The sequence below is a fragment of the Homalodisca vitripennis genome, chromosome 4 (assembly GCF_021130785.1).
Source record: "Homalodisca vitripennis isolate AUS2020 chromosome 4, UT_GWSS_2.1, whole genome shotgun sequence".
In the NCBI taxonomy this organism is placed as follows: Eukaryota; Metazoa; Arthropoda; class Insecta; order Hemiptera; family Cicadellidae; genus Homalodisca; species Homalodisca vitripennis.
Window position 1 is genome coordinate 141,386,979 of NC_060210.1, and position 17,290 is coordinate 141,404,268.

Sequence of the window (17,290 nt, forward strand, 5' to 3'; positions counted from 1 at the left end):
CATGCAAGACTAATATTTTGAACGTATTACAAAGTAAATTTTTAAATGAATGAATGAATAATATTTATTTCCCAAATACAAATTAATAACACGTACAATGTATCTATATTACTATAAATCCTACATCCATTATTAACATAATAGATATAATCATCTAAATATGGTAAAAAACGGCTGCAAAATATTCAATAATACTATTCCATCAGGGAAAAATAGGGTCTACATGGGCAAGTAGCCTGTGCGTAGACCCGAGCCATTATGGCAACGATATAGGAACGGATTTTTTAGAAAAAAAAATTAGTTTTAATGTGATAGAATATTTTGTAATTAAGAAAAAATTAAATAGTAAAACAATAAAAGAAATACAATACATTAATGTTTATAGTTTTGGAGCAAATCAGTTAACGATGACAACAAACCCACCTCTTTAAGCTAAAAATAAAAAAATATAATAAAAATATATCAAACCATAACAATCTAATATCTGTCGGATACAACTATTTCCTTCCAGGGCAGCCGGACGCAACAATACACGACGCAATGACTGAGGGGTAGGTTGAGGGGGGTCAAGGTCAGGTCCGCCTGTTGTACCCGTCACAATGAGGGCCTCGTCACTGAGACTGATAAGCAGTTCCGACACTTTCCTTTTTAAAAGTCGATAATGCAGTTGTTTGAAAAAGTTCTACGCCTTCATATTTAAGCACAAATTTCGGTAGAGTAGTTGAGAAATGTAATAACAATTAGTAGTTGAAAAAGATTTAATAAGATTGGAGTAGTAATTCCTATGTTTCTGAGTATCTAGTGCTGTAATTATGAGTTAATTGGAATAAATATTTCGGTTAAAATTATTGAACGTGTGTATTAATACAGTTTTAATGAAAATTTGTCTGACCGTAAAAAACTCTAGTCTCTTGGAATAGGGTACTGGTCGGGCAAACGTTTACTCTTCCTAAAAGCAGCTTTTAATATTGATTTTTGAATTATACTAAGGTTATGATTAAAGTTTTATTTGCTCCACCCCACGCAATAATACCAAAAGACAGAATCGACTGTACAAATGCAAAATAAGCTACTCTAATTTCGTTTACGTTCAGAATATTTGTTAACTCTTTAAAAAGCAAAAATATATTTCCTTAATCTGTTTTTCAAATACTCAACATGTTCCGTCCATTTCATACGATTATCAAATATAATTCCCAGATATTTGTAACTGCTAACACCTGTATATTTCCACAGTTACAATTAGTGTTTGTGTAATTTCCACAAGAGTGAATGGTCAAGTCAGAGAGTACATAATCTGATTGTGTAGACAACGAAATTGGCATAAATTTAGTTTTTGAAATGTTTTAGTGTTAAAATATTTTGATCGAGCCATGTTTTCACTATTGCCAAATCACTTAGAGCATTTAAGCGTACTTCATTCCAGGTCTTTCCCCGCGTTAAAAAAAGAGTTGTCATCGGCAAAAAAGAACTAATTTACTTGTTATATTCAACTTAGATATATTATTGATATATAATAGAAATAAAATGGGCCCAAGTGTGCTTCCTTGGATCACTCCGTAATTAATGGGCATTTGATCGCTGTTGACACCACAGATCGTTGTTATCTGTCGCCTATCTGTGAGGTAGGACTGGAACCACGAAAGAGCGCCGCCCCGAACACCCACAGCCTTAAGCTTATCTAAGAGCTTATTCCTGTTTACAGAATCAAATGCCTTTTTTAGATCTAAAAAAATTAACATTAGACGCTCTTGACTGCTATTGCTTGATTTATTTTCTCTGCAGACATCGAATAGAGCATTTGAAATGTTTTTGTCTGACCGGAATCCATACTGATTCTTCGACATAATATCATGAGTAAAGAGATATTCTACCAGCTGTTCTTTTATTATTTTTTCCAATATTTTAGACAAAACACTTAGCAGAGATATCGGTCGGAAATTAATTTTAATCGGTATATTCGTCGCTTTATTGAATCGGTATAACTTTAGCTATTTTAAAAATATTTGGGAAAGTACCAGAACTAATGCTCAAATTGATTAAGTGTAGTAAAGGTTTGCAAAGAATATTTAAATTAAATTTAAGAAACTTCAGCTGAAAATGCCATCGCAACCGGGGGCAGACCCTCCCCGCAGACCGGATACATGACGTAAGATGTGTTCCTCTGTAACAGTATGCAGTGTGAAACAACTGTTCTGTCGATAGTCCTCGTCAGTCACAAACTGGGTCGCCGCTAGGGTTAATGTTGTTTGCTAATATTTCGCCTACATTCACAAAGAAGTTATTAAATTTGTCTGCTACATTTTTAAACAAATCGTTGTTTACATTAATATGTGGACAATATTTTTGGATTTTTAAAAACGTCTTTTTGTACATCCCTCCCTGCCAATTCTTTAATAATTCCCAGAGAATTTTTGGATCTTTTCCGGATTGATCAATCTTTGATCTATAATAATTCATTTTTGTTTGCTTGATCAAGTTACTGAAATTTGCTCGATGTGCTCGAAAGATTCGTCTGACAATTGGGTTAAATGGTTGTTTTTTTTACCACTTTACTTAATTTATCCCGCTCACGTATTGCTCGGATTAGCTCATATGTGATCCATGTTTTCAATTTTTTTCTTCTCGTCTGTTCGTTTTTTACTACTTTTTTAGAACTTTCTATTGAGTTTTTGATATTTTCGCATATAAGATATTAGCACAACTATCGACTTCCAGACAGTTCAACACTGCCTCCCAGTCGGACTTGGCGAGGTTGTCAGTGAGTAGGGCATGGTCTACGTAAGTGCGAGAGGGGGAGTTGAGTGTCAGTGTCCGTAGCAGTTTCTGTTATCGTAAGGGGCAGTACTGTAATGGTCCGTGAAAGCCGTCTGGAAAATGGCGGCTTTCACCTTGGTCATGTCACTGTATCGTACGAAAAATATGTCGATGCTGGACTGACTCTCTTTTCAGTTTAACTCTGGTAGGTTTATCAATACATTGTACAAGTCCCGCTTCAAACACAGCAGTTTTTATATTCGTCAATGTGTACGTCATTTTTTAGTAAGTCCAAGTTTATGTCTCCTAGTAATATGCACATTTGTTCTACCCATAAATTTATAATAATTGTGTAATCCTTCCAAGAACATATCCATGTCACTGTCAAAAGTCCTGTATAAAGCTAGTATACATTAAAAACGTTTGTTAAAAAATATAAAATCTAACGCAATACCGTAAACGTCCCCTAAAGCCACTTGTTTTACAGTTGAAGATATGTGTTTTCCCTACATACACGACCACTCCATCGTTCTTGTTCCGTTGTCTGTCAGTTCTGTGACAGTCAAACCCCTCCAGTCGAGCCTCCGCCCCTCCCCCACCCACCAGCCAACACTCTGTCAAAACTATCGCATCCAACCGACATCTCAACGATTCTATAAATATAGCTAATTCATCAAAGTTTTTTTGCATATGTCTCTTATATTGCAGTGGAAAATATTTAGGCTGCAATCCTCCAGATTAGTCGTAAAAAAAAGAAAATAGTAAAAAGCAACTTACCTATGATGATGTTTTACTTTCTAGATTAATCCAGATATAAGCCGTGGTGATATCCTTCTGACGAAACTACGTTGTCATGATTATAAGTTGTCTTCATAAATAGCTAATACCACTGTGAGTTTGTTTTAGGCGAGTTTGAGACCAAATACTTTGAGTCCAAGAATGATTCTTCTTTGAGGACTACTATTTTTTTTTTTCCTAATTTTAGTGACTAAAGGTGCAATGTTGAGCCGATAAGTTGATGCCGCGGTGTGTGAGTCGACATCAAAGTGAATGGAAATAACTTTAAGTTGTATTAAGTGATTAAGTTCATAGGAAAAACTCCAAAGAATATTGGAACCACAAAGCCCACTCCCAAGATATCATTTTAGTTAATTATTACCTTATTTTGGCTGCAACATGGCGTCATAATTTTATTTTGACATCTAAAAGTGGTGCTTGTAGGTTTTATTTGGCATAATTAAACTTATAAGTAAACTGCAATACCGAGTATTATTACTAATACCTTACAGATCTCCAACCCCATGTGTTTTGTCCATTCGGTACAAGCATTGTCGTTAAGACAGCCCTCAGCAATACAAATGGCAGCAGCATGTGCGGTACAAATTATTCTACTGTCATTAAGAATGAACAGTTGTTCAAATCAACAAACATGTTGAAAATTGAAGCTAACTGCTTGGAGAAAAACTATACTGTATTTAGAGGGAGTTAATTTATTTATAAGCGGTCAGACACTGGAAGCAAGGAAGACTTTAGATTAGATTAAATCTTGTAATAATTAATAAAGGACTAAAATAGGAAAACAGACAAAACAGTTTATTGAAATGTTGCATTAGTCTCAAAGCACTCATAAGTGGAATCAATGTCATAATACATTCAAATATAATACTGAATTAAAATATGGTACCTTATTCTCTCCCTGTGACAAAATGTTTCCTGCGTGTCTTTATAGCTTATACATTACATGTTTCTGATTTCTTTAGTAGGTTTTTGATTTTAAAAATATTTTATACACCAATTTAATAATTAAGAAAAATAAAAACAATGTCCTATTATTTCTAAGGAATCATAAAATAACAAAGATGTTCTATATAACTAAAACAACATATACAAAGCTTGTCAAAGAACTCCTCTAAGAACCTGATCTTTTATAAAAATTTTATGATAAAACTTCAATTAATTACTTTATATACAGTAACATTTTATCAGTTTAACTGTTGTCAAACTACACAGGATTATGTAATCTATCAATTGATACTTGTGTTATTAAAATCTGGTAAACTGGTAATTTTTTAGCAAAAATAGTTTACACTCAAATGTACACTTCTAATGCCAAAAGTAGTATTTTAGAGAAATTGAAAATTTGTATTGTTACTATTCTATAATGATTTTCAAGAGTTAAAATCATACTTAATGCAACTGCCAGGAATAATAATGAACCAAATTATGTAATAATTATTTATTGCACATTTTATACAAATAGTGTAATATTACACATAGCAACATATTGTCACTTTTATTTACATACACTTATACAACAATTGGACGGATTTCCTGACAAGGCACTGTTACACAAAACTTAATTGTATACAGAATAAATTATTGCTCATTTCTTAATACTAAAGGACAAATATTTTCTTATATAAAACAACACTTATATTATACTGTACATAAAGCCACATGTGAAGATAGCATAATTTTATTGTATATATATCAATCAAGAAAGAAATGTAGAAAAATACATGTAATGTATTCCTACATGTTAGAGCAGTTTTCACATGTTTATAATACTATTATCAATAACAAATATTACATTTTTTGTATTGTTGTTCCACTACATTAGTGGGTGTTTTAAATACTGATACTTAATCATATAAATTGATTACCATCTGAAGTAAGCATCTCTATGAACTCATGTATTGAAAGTTAGATACACATTTCAACATGATGGATATATTTCCAAATGTTACAAAATGATAACAATATTATAATTAAAGCGAAACTTGTTTGAGTCAGATGGTTCAACCATTTATTTTAATTATAGATATTAATTTTGATTTTTACTTCGTTGAAACAGCCATGGCCTGATAATAATATAAATTCTACTTTTAAGTTGATTACAAACTACACTTATTTCTTAGAATAATTGAAAACTTAAAATATTCTTTTTGTAGACATCTCAAGGTGACAAGTGCCTTGAGTGATGGACAGGCAGTGTGTAGGCATGAGGAAACTAAACACTGAGCTAGACTTGACCTTGCTACTCATGATTCGGTTATCTTTTCTATGCAAAATTGTCCAAATTATAATTGACCAATTAAAGTGACAAATCTAAGGACAAGGATAGCTGGGTTTGTGCTGAGAGTGCATGATACCAATGCATATATGTCTGCAAAGTACAATAACAACTGTTTCTTATACAGGGGACTTTTTCCTAATACTAAAATGTATTGTTAGTGGAAACTTTACATATAAAATTCAAACATTTGAGGCAATACGAGTACAAGCAAGCACACAGGATATTTATTTCAATTACGAGTATATTAAATTAAAATTCTCATATGAGAATACATACAAGATTTTTGAAACAGTAGTGCACAGGTAGCGTGTTTCTCGCCCACCATGATCAACTTCAGCAGTATCTTCATTTACCAAACTGTCATCAGAATTTCCTGATTCGTCATGTCTGGTCATAGTTGATAAACTGAGTCCGCATCCTGATCGCCATAATTCTCAGAAAAGTTACACTGCTGAATGCCTAACTCACAACAACGCATCCAGACAATTCTAAAATTGATAAAACGTCCTTATCATTATTACAACTAATTCTTGCCATACCGATTGAACAATAATCAAAATAGAAAATAAAACATCTTGCAGTAGCAACTTCGAAAAGGTAATTGAAACATTTGAAAACAATAACATTGTTTCTAATGTCCAGGTAAAAGTTTATCTGTGCTTTTTTGATAGTTTCTTAGTTGACCATCAGAGCGAGTAGCAATTAAACAGCACTTCTGTGGATTTGTAGTATTTAAAAATAACACTGGGATGGCAGTTAAACGCAAAAGTAAGACCGCCCATGTTAACACAGACATGGCAGTCAAGAGGTAAATTTGTTTACTTCCTCGGAATATAAGTAGGACTTGGTAGTAACCCAGAAAATCATTCAGACTCTATGCAACATTAACGATTACTTCTCAAAAAAATCAATTTTCAAATTATCATGATATTTCTTACACTGGTGACAAGAGTAAAATTGTATTACACACCACTAAATTTATTATCTCAAATTAAAATCTATGAATTAGGTCAAAGTTAAAATTAGCATTACTAGATCATGACAAATGAGTTATCTGACAGTTCATAAGGTTACCAGCACACAATGGCATATAAATTACAAAACTTGAATCAAATAATGTATGTTTCTAAGTTTTGTTGCAAGCAACAACATCCAATTTTTTGGACAAAGAAAAATAAATAATCGCTGTCTAAAAACAATAAAAGGTTATATACTCCCACCACAGAACTTTTTTAAACATGGAAAACTTTCAAAGCTTCAAATCACAGTACAACGGAATTTTTAAGTTCTTATTACAAGTGTAACTTTTGTAAACATAATTCATAACATTAACGGTTTTGAAAAACATATATTCTTCAGTCTTTGAAATCTTATTACTAACACTATCAATAGGATATGTATAAACTGATAGAACAATTTAGTCATACAACTGCGAACAGCAGCTTGTTACCTGGTAGTGAGAGTTAATTCTAAAAATGTATGCTGTATATAAATATATCTTGACGGTAATTCCAGAAAATGCTATCTCGTTTAAACATTCTGTATAAAAGTAAACTAAAGTAAATATTTCTCATGGTGATTGTACTATCTACTGCAGTGAATTTGTATATTGCTTTATTAATATTCTAATTTGAATGCACCAAATAATTACTTTTATCATTAAAATTACTGCAGACAGTAAAAAGTAAGTGTATTGGCACCTACATGCAGATCTGCCTTCACCAAAAGTGTACCCTTCTTCACTTTTTTAAGCAGTAAGTTTTTGGTGCTCATCGTACTCTATTCAATATATTCCACCAAAAATTGTAATATTGTTTGATTATTTATGATAAAATAATTAAAGCTACACATTTCAATTAACTTTAGTAGACAGAAAGAGTAAACTTCTCTTATTGACCAGTTAATCACCAGCTTTCATGTCAAAAGGAGTATGTTAATTAAAATATATTATATACATTTTTCCATTCATATAAAACATGCATCAAAGTTAAATAACTTGATATTATTAAAATAAGCATTCGACTTAATTACATTTTAAAATATTAATACTAGCAGCAATGAAAATTTAATTTGATATTACAAGAATTATTACACAACAAGTAAATAAAAACTTAACTATAACAACTATTTACAAATGCACAACCTTGGAATGTAATGTATGGAATTGCTTAAGTTGCTAATACTGCAAACAGCAGTGGCAGCCCTTTACCAATTAAAGTACTTCATCATGATGCAATATTACAGTACAAGACGTGTGCACAGCAGCAATATCATCTCAGTCCTGGAGTCACCCCTAGGGGGCAGTGTCACTGACAATCTGGTATTCTGTGGTATTGAGAAAGATTTTTCCAATGTTTTCTGTCCATTCATACCGTGTTTTATTTAAAACTCTTTGAGCAATTGGAAATCATTTTAAACTAGTATTTAGTAATTCTTTTGAAATATTATTTTTGGGACGAGGTCTTTCAAAGTACAAATACTTATTTGTGGAGTCACCTGATGGTGAAATCTTTGGTTTCGAAGGGCCTTGTCTGAAAAATAAAACAAATATTGGTAAAGAATTGTTATTACTGACTACTAGCTTTAATTTCCATCCGATAATTTAATGTGTCTAAATAAAAGTGTCTTAACAAAGGGCTACCACTACCAAGAGCTAAATCTACAAAGCGTAGTTTACAATTACAACTAAAATTAAGAACAACAGTTTCATCTTAATCTAAGATTGAAAGTACAAAATCACAGTGTATTTCTCAATATTGCTACTTCATGCTATTTTCCACGACTGTGCAATCTCTAAGTAAAAAATAATTTGCTATGAAACTTAAATTTAATTTAAATTACTAAAGATATTTATGTGTCAAACGTTTGATTTTTGTTTCAGAGTTAATTTAACTGAGATCACCAGTTCAGTTTGCAAAATTATACAACTTTCCAAGTAAAACATAGTTATCAGATCTATGGCATCATATGTTTAAATAGATCAATTACAAATATTAGACTTAAACTAAAACATCACAATCACCAGCCAGCCAGAGAAAATTTGCTACAACCCAATTTTTTATCAGGGTGATACTATGACAACAGTAAATAAAGTTCATCCAAAGGAATTATTTTAAACATAATTATAAGATACCTAATGAATCATACCATTTAACCCATTGAATATATAGAGAACTGCAGATGATGCATAGCAATGTATTCAGCCATAGCACCGTTTTTTACATGCTGGGGCATGTTTGCATAAATAACTTGATTCGCAACGGGTTAAAATACTTATAGAAGTAAGTTCATGTAATATGGGGTTTTGGGTTTAAAACTTTCTTGCTACTAAATTATAATAACTAATAGTATATAAAACAACAGCTGTTACTTGAAAAGGATGAAACACATCCCTTGTATCTTTAAGCTATATGCATGTTCATTCTTTTAACATAAGTACTGCTGTACACTTAGCATGCTAAAAGCTAGTTTCAGTTCTGGTGTTGTTCGGTGTGGTGTTAGGAGTGTTCTTACCAAAGGTGGGTGAGTGGGTAAGTGTGGGGTTGTCATAGGCATACTCAAGTGTGGCATCCTCTACAGGATGTCTAGTGCTGAGAGGTGTCATCGTGGTCATGGCACTTGGTGGTGTGTCCTTCACATCTGTTACTGGCACAGCCACTGGCATCTGCAGCTTTAGCTTCTTCGGTCCGTCCACGTCATTCACACAGATTGCCTTGAAAGATAGAAATAAAATTTTATGTTTTTGAAACCATACAATATAGTAGAGCAATAAATTATTACAGACTAATGATATAAGTTTTATTTTACTAAATCAAACTAATATAATAAACATCCATAACCTTAAAATATAAAACTTAGTTAAGGATTAGTATTAGTTTACAGTATAAGCATGAACTTTATTGATAATTTTGTTTTACAAAAGCTACATTAGAAAATATAATTGTTGGTTGCATCCCTTTGTTGTAATTAAAGTCCATTAAATCTTTATTTTATAAATTCCTACTCTTTTTCAAGATTTATTAATGTTACTGATAACACAGAAAATAATCTAACTGAATAGTGTACCTTAGAATAATTCATTGTTAAGTAACTAATGCCGAATATGCTATAATCCAATATCTGTAGTCTTTATTCAACATGTGTATATTTTAACATTGACATTCTGGATTTATTACTTTTAAAATGCTACATTTATCAAATTTTCTCTTTTTGTGTTTATTTCATAAATGTTCTGATGAGGCAGAACAACTTATTATATATTGTACAAAGTACTTTAGAACGTTGAGTATAACAACAGACAGTTATCTAAACATAGCAGACAGAAACTCTAGTCTCTAACTCTTCGGAAGTTTCATAGCAATTGTTAAGTATTATTGCGTTAAATAACTTGTTTTTTATTGCCTAATATGAAAAGGCTACTTTTATTGAACAATAATTATGTATATATTTTTTGGGCAATTTATACTCTATATTTGCCTTTATTTTACTAAACTGTATATACTGCATTAATTCTATATCTCTTTCTGCGGCCTAGTGCCTACAATACCATTCCTTACTGGATTAAAATATTCACGTACAGTGACAGACCAATGAACCATTGTTTCACGAATCAGCTGTTTACTGTACACTCACCAACCAATCACAACGGTTGACTTATCAATTGCCCACCTTGCAAGCGACTGCATGCTTGCTCAGTGTACGCTCAGTCCCGCCTGGGGTACTTATATAGCACTCTAGCCACTGCTGACCATACTTACTCAACACGTGACTTTATGCCCCATGTGTTACTCTCTCATTTAAATATTAGTTTTTATCTCTATTTGTTGCATATTTACATTAACATTAAAGTCAGTGCTCTGGATTGGCAATCTCTACCAGAACGTCTCTGTTCCCGGACACCCGCGTCTACCGTGTTCTACAGGACTGGCCACAGTGTTATGAACTATTCGTTTGCTGTCGTATTGTGCGTGAGTGAATCCGTGAAGGACATCTTCCGTCTTCACGCCTGCCTACAAGACAGCAGCCTATTTCCACACTTCCTGATCACAACCTGGCCCTCAACAACAGCAGACTACGGTTACCCCTCATGAAAACAAATGTAACTGTTTATTTTCTGCACTTTATTTGAATATGCACTGTTCATAAACTCATTATGTGTAACCTGGTGAACCTGGTGCTTGGCGTCTTTACTGCCTAGTGTGAAGTAGTCCTTCTTAATCGAGCCTCTAAAATCTTATTTCACGGTTCTCATAACCAAAATCCATTCTTTTCAGCAATTTTGCTATGTTACTCCCTTAAATTGCCGACCTATGTTTTGTACATTTGCAAACTATTTGGAAAAATTATTCAATAACTACTTGACAGATTTTCATAATTTTTGTTTTTTTGGCAATAAAATGAAGAATATTATACATATTTTTCTATAATATAATTTTCAAAATAAAATACAGTATATTTTTAATGTATTATTATAACATTTTCAATATGTATTATTTTTTTAGTTATACCAATTAAAAGGCTATGAAATTATAAACATAATTCATGTATATTGTTTTGTTTCAGAATAAAAACAAACACTAAAACAATTAATAAAAGAGTATTACCGCTTGATCACTAACACCACCTACTACTGAGAAATGTTGAGCTAATACTCTCATCCAAACCGCATAAGAGGCGGTCATTGATTGCAAAGTTTTCTTCACTCATTGTTGCAAACAAAAGATATTGGATAGAGCACAAAATAATACTACTTAGGCAATAAACTTTTATCAACAATAAATCACCAAAAGTTTTATGCACTTGCATTGCAAATAATAAAAAAAAAGATCATTGCTATAGAAGCAACCAAATATCAATATTTTATATTATTAGACTAATAAGTGTTAATTTTACATCAAAATACAATTACGGACGAAGTAAACAGTGCTACTAGCCAAATACATAATTCACATCTGAGAAATTCATTGGCTTACAGATTATAATATCATACTTAAACATTGTTCCAAAGACCCAGAAGGATGAAAATGTTTAAAACCAGCCACTACACAATACATCGAAACATATTGAATGCAGCTATATGGTTATTCAGATATTTCAATTATGTACTATATTATATATTGCCTAAATATGGATTGTCGCACTGGCGATTTACAAGGGTTTTACCATGTCTGATTTGCCGATGCCATGGCACTCAAAGGATTAAAAGTATCATTTTTATTCCAATAATATTTATTGTTAATACTCCAGATCTGTTTAGATTCAATCAGCCATCTGTTGGTTTTTGAGATTTATTTTGATATCCTGGCATTGCATAATGGATGAGATAAGATAAGGCTCTCTAACCTATGGTCACAGGTTCAATGTCAGGGAAGGTCAAAAAATTTTAATGTTAGAAAACATAGTCAATTGCACTTTGAAGTCATCATAGCCTTGAGCTTTGGTATTAGAGAATTAAAAAAGATTTTTTCAGATTCTTATGAATCCAAGTCAATGTATACTTAGGCATCTCCCCAAGCAATAATTACCATCAATCAGCAGAATGAGTGCTGTGTCAGATCCAAAAAAATGTTGTAATCAGATATCTGCATTATTTTCAGTCTGTAGTTCAACTCATTATATTAATGGAAATGTCCTAAAAATATAATAATACTTGCATTTTGTTACTATTTATATTTTTAGATCTATAGATCAAATCAGTTATACATTAGAATACTGATTCTTAACACCACAACTATTGAAAATTATATAATTGTATATTTAAAAAGACTTACCTTTATTGATTCCAATTTTTTCTTTGAACTTTTTTGATCATGATATTTTGTTCTGATAAACTTGAGCCACACGATGAAAAAGGCGCCCAAGACCAGTAACAGAACCAGTATTGAAATAGCCAGAGACACCACCACGTAGATGTATATTCTGGACATTGCAGCTGTTGACATATAAAAACAGTTTATAACTTATGAGCACTTCTTCATTTGTAGTATTCAAAGATTAGTAGTATTATACATCAGTGTTATGAAATTATATGCACATGTTGAGAAGGATACTGAAATATTCAAGAGGGAAAATATTAACTAATGAAAGAAAAATTAAACATGACATACAATGACAAAAAGTATTATTTTATTGAGGTTATTAAAGAGTAAATTGTTTAACTGATGATTTTTTTTTTTTTTTTTTTTTTTTTTTTGTGGCACTATTGAGTCTCTCTGCCTGAGGATGTAGATGCCAAGAGTGAGATTATGGTCTAAGATTTCAGGTTCTCAACATATTTCCACTTTTTTTAAAGTCAAAAGATCTCTAGGAAAACCTAATCTAAAAAGGAGAAAGTAAATAATGCCTCATGGTGATTGGTAGTGGGACTAATACAGATAAAAATATAAGTGAGAAAAGAAATATAGCCAGATTTGGACTTAATGTGGTTGAGGAGTCTGTATCCAACAATATTAGGCTAACTGTTGCAAATACTTCTATGGTTCAGTAGCTAAATTTGATTTTTACAAAATAAATAATCCCAGCTAGATGGTCTTTAAATGTGTTAGAGGTATGCTTTACAACATCACAAACTTTGGTCAACAGCATCATCCGAGGAGGTTTCAAATTTGAGTAAACATCAGACTTCACTAATTCGTATATAAATTTAAAAGAGTTCCTATCACCCTTGATATTGTTGCTCTGTTCTAAAACACGTTGTCTGATTAGACATCACTGTCCTTCATCCCAAATAAATTCATTGCTAACATGGAAAACACAAAATACAATGCCAACTACATTAGAGGAAGTGACGATTGCTTGTTGTTACCAAATATTTAATTGCTGTCAGTAGTTCTTAAAAAAGAACATTAGTAATGGTACTCTGTTTAAAAAGGTATACCTTTAGTGTGGTTTTTTCTTTCAAAAAGTAGTTCAGTAGGTAATGGAAAGACTGGTTCTGTTAACACATTAATAGCGGCAGACAGTCGCTGCTATTATCCCGTCTGTCCTAGAGTCACATGACCAGTGTCGCAATGAAGGTGTTAAGTATAGGAAGTGTGATAACCTACTTGTCAATAGTGTTGCCCAACCATCCATCATTGATGTAGAAAGAATATTCAATGGTCAATTTTGCATCTGTATTTGTTTTGTATTGCAATATTATTCCTATTCCTTTTTCCTTTGATTATCTCCAAAAAAAATAGAATTTGAGATTCTGTACTCTTGAACCATAAATTAAATCTGACTTGACTCTACAAGTTTGATTGGATCAATTGTTGTGCAAAATAATGTTTATACAATAAGAAGTTTCAAGATGTTATGTACAAAGAACGTGCCTCTTCCAAGTATTAGGTGGTAAATTGTCTTTGTAATAAAGAAAGTGTTTCTTCTATATTCTTCTTTTGTCAATTTTACTTCGTTGTAAAAGAAATAATTTTGATTGGTTCAGTTTTCTTTATTAAAGGAAGTTTATATATAAATCATCGCTTGTATTAAGTCTGTGTTTCTAAGTTTTTATCGAATAACATTTGTGTAACATCATCATTCAGGAGTTTACTTACTTGTTTTGTGATTTAAACATTTTTTTATATTTCTTATAGAGTCAGTTATGGTAAACTCCAACAAGACAGTTGGCTGCTGCTGTGTTCTTCGATCTGTCTACAGTCTACAACACACTTTGATGATGGAGTATTATAAAATCTGAACTGTCCTGATGGAGGTCATATGGTGACTTTTATAAACAATTTGCCAGAAAAAAATATCCGAGAAATTTAGTGACTCTATTTCTAACCTTTTCACCAAGGTTTACAGAAGTAGTTTTATTAATCTTTTAATTTTTCATTTAGCTGTTAAATAATTCATTAATTTGTACATGTTATTTATTTCTTTGATTTTTTTATTTGTCAGGTAATATTTAAGTTGTTAATTTCTTGTTGTCACACGTTACGTGTAAGAAAGGGTCATGTGGCCCTAACTTCGCCTACATAAATAAAGAATTTTTAATTTAATTTTTATTTCAAGAAAATGGAATCCTGCAAAGATGTGATTTAACATTTAGGTGTGGTGTTAAAATGTGTGATAGTTTTTACAATTGCAGAGTGCTCTTATATTGAAATAGCAAAGTATTAATTATTGAAATAGCCAACAGAGTACTGTTTGATGTTCATTTTGACAGTTGTTACATAACAAAGTGTTCTGTCATAGTTGTTGATGCATTTAACAGACAACGTATAGTCCTCCTGTGTAGACTAATGGTTATAGTCTCGGCTCTCTAATCGAGAGATCACGGGTTCAAATCCCGGGGAGGTCCAATCATGTACTTCAATAAAATCCAGGGCACATCTAAGCTGGCATAGCTAAGACCCTGAGGCATAAATGAGATTAAAAAAAAAAAAAAAAAAAAAAACATATGGTCATATGGCAACAACCATTTTGTACTCCATTTCTCAAATGGCCTATGAAGTAATATTAGGTCAATGTTGGGTTGTGTTCTGTGTTAATAAACAATTTGTTCAAACGTTGTCAAGATACAATTTTTATTTTATTTTGTTTTGTTTACTTAATTTCAATTCATTGATTAATTGAAACCAAGGTACACAGAGTATAAATTTTCAAATATCCTATAACTGATAATGCTAATTTTTCATTCTAAAATACATTAGGCCTACTGAAAGCAATTTACTGTTAAAATATTCATAACATCTGAAGTTTTTTGCTAAAAAAAGTTATGGGTAGTTAAATTAAACTAATTGAGCAAGTGGTCTAGGACATTTGTACAAAACAAATATACACCTTGTGTTTGAGTTGAAACAAAACCTTGTAACCAAAGGTGTTTTGAGCAAGGTTGTCTGTTCTGGTGAAGTATATAAGAATCATTTTTCACAAGTGTTTACCATTTTCTATACTCTCTTCAAAAAGTACTGTTTATATGGATGCTCTGATCAACCATATAAAATATACATATAAACTTTTGATTTTAATCACCATTGTAATGTTAGAGCTGTTTCTCTGAAGATGATCCACAAGATAATCATTTATAAAAGTCTTCAAAACAGTATTTCATCTACCTAAATCACTGACTTAAAAAGTTTCTTTTATGAAACATAAAACAGAATTTGAACATCAATACATTGTGCCATCTTAAGGCTGGGCATTTTGCACGGAGTGTTCTCATGACACTTACTTTTTATATTGCAGAATGATCATAAATTACTTTCATCTAGCAGAATGACAGTCTGTTTATTTTAGTAGCCATTTTATTCAATCAATCAATTTTAATGAACAAACTAATTTTTAGTAACATCGGGATCTGAACAAAATTGTACTTTTTGCTGAGTAACTTAATTGAATAGCCCAGTCAACAAATGATTCTAGAAGGAAAGTCAATAAGTGGAAAAAGGAGTCAAAATATCTTTATTTATGTTATGAACATGCATAGGCGTATCTAGGGGAGGGGTGGAGCGGTTTGAGGGTTGTAACTGGCTCGTCCTTTGTAATTATTTACATTTGAAAAGCTCTTTTTTGCAACATAAGAATCTTACTTAAATTTTGGTTTGTAGATCCTCCATACTCACCTATTCTATATGCAATATAAGATTAAACATGGGAATGAAAAACCATCTTTAGAACTGGTAAACTACATAAATAGGAAAGCATTTTAATAACATAAATTCTAAAATGTATACAGATCCCAGCTATGGTTCTTATCTATTATGAAACCCAGGAATTTTGTGTTATAAACTTTATCATTTATTAAGATAGTAGGACTTGAATGATTTCTATCTTGTTTTGTACTGAAACAAATAAAGTTAGTTTGTTCTGCATTTAAAACCAATCTATTATCCATGATTAATGTTTTTAATTTTGAATGTACCAAATATGCAGTTATTTCTACTTCAGCTTCTGTTTTGGCAGATATGATTAGGTTTAAGTAACCTGTTTTGTTATTTTCAATTTTACTAAGGTATTTTGGCAAATCCCCCCCCCCACCCCCCCCCCCCCCCACCCCCCCCCCCCCCCACCCCCCCCCCCCCCCACCCCCCCCCCCCCCCACCCCCCCCCCCCCCCACCCCCCCCCCAGATTTAAATGAAAAATTTAATTTTAAAAAAAATTTTTAAAATTTTATTGTAATTGTAAAATATTAAAGATTTTTAAAAAAAATTTCCCAAAAAAATTTTTTTCTTTTTAACTACCTTAGCCACAAATCTTAATAAAAAAATTTTAATTTTTAAAAAAAATTTTTTTACATCGATAAAATTAGTAAAAAATAAATCTAACAATTTTTTTTTACAATTTTATTTACAATCTTTTCAGACTTTTTTAGAACAATAAGTAAATTTGAAAAAAATAAAAAATTAACACATTAGCTCTAAACCCGATAAGGCAACCAAAAAAACAAGAAATTTAAAAATTTAAAATAAAGTAAGCCCAAATTTGGGGTTCCGGACTTAACTGACGCACTTTACCCAAAAATTTATGGA

At 31.7% G+C, this 17,290-nt stretch overlaps 1 protein-coding gene across 1 annotated transcript; it reads right to left on the reverse strand.

Moving 5' to 3' along the window:
• Positions 1-4,978: 4,978 nt before the first annotated feature.
• LOC124360250 lies at positions 4,979-14,220 on the reverse strand. The gene is made up of 2 exons (XM_046813693.1): positions 12,604-14,220; positions 4,979-9,545 (listed from the first exon to the last, which is right to left on the reverse strand). The coding sequence occupies exons 1-2, from the start codon at positions 12,772-12,774 to the stop codon at positions 9,291-9,293; spliced, it is 426 nt and encodes a 141-aa protein (XP_046669649.1). The 5' UTR covers positions 12,775-14,220; the 3' UTR covers positions 4,979-9,290.
• Positions 14,221-17,290: the final 3,070 nt, after the last annotated feature.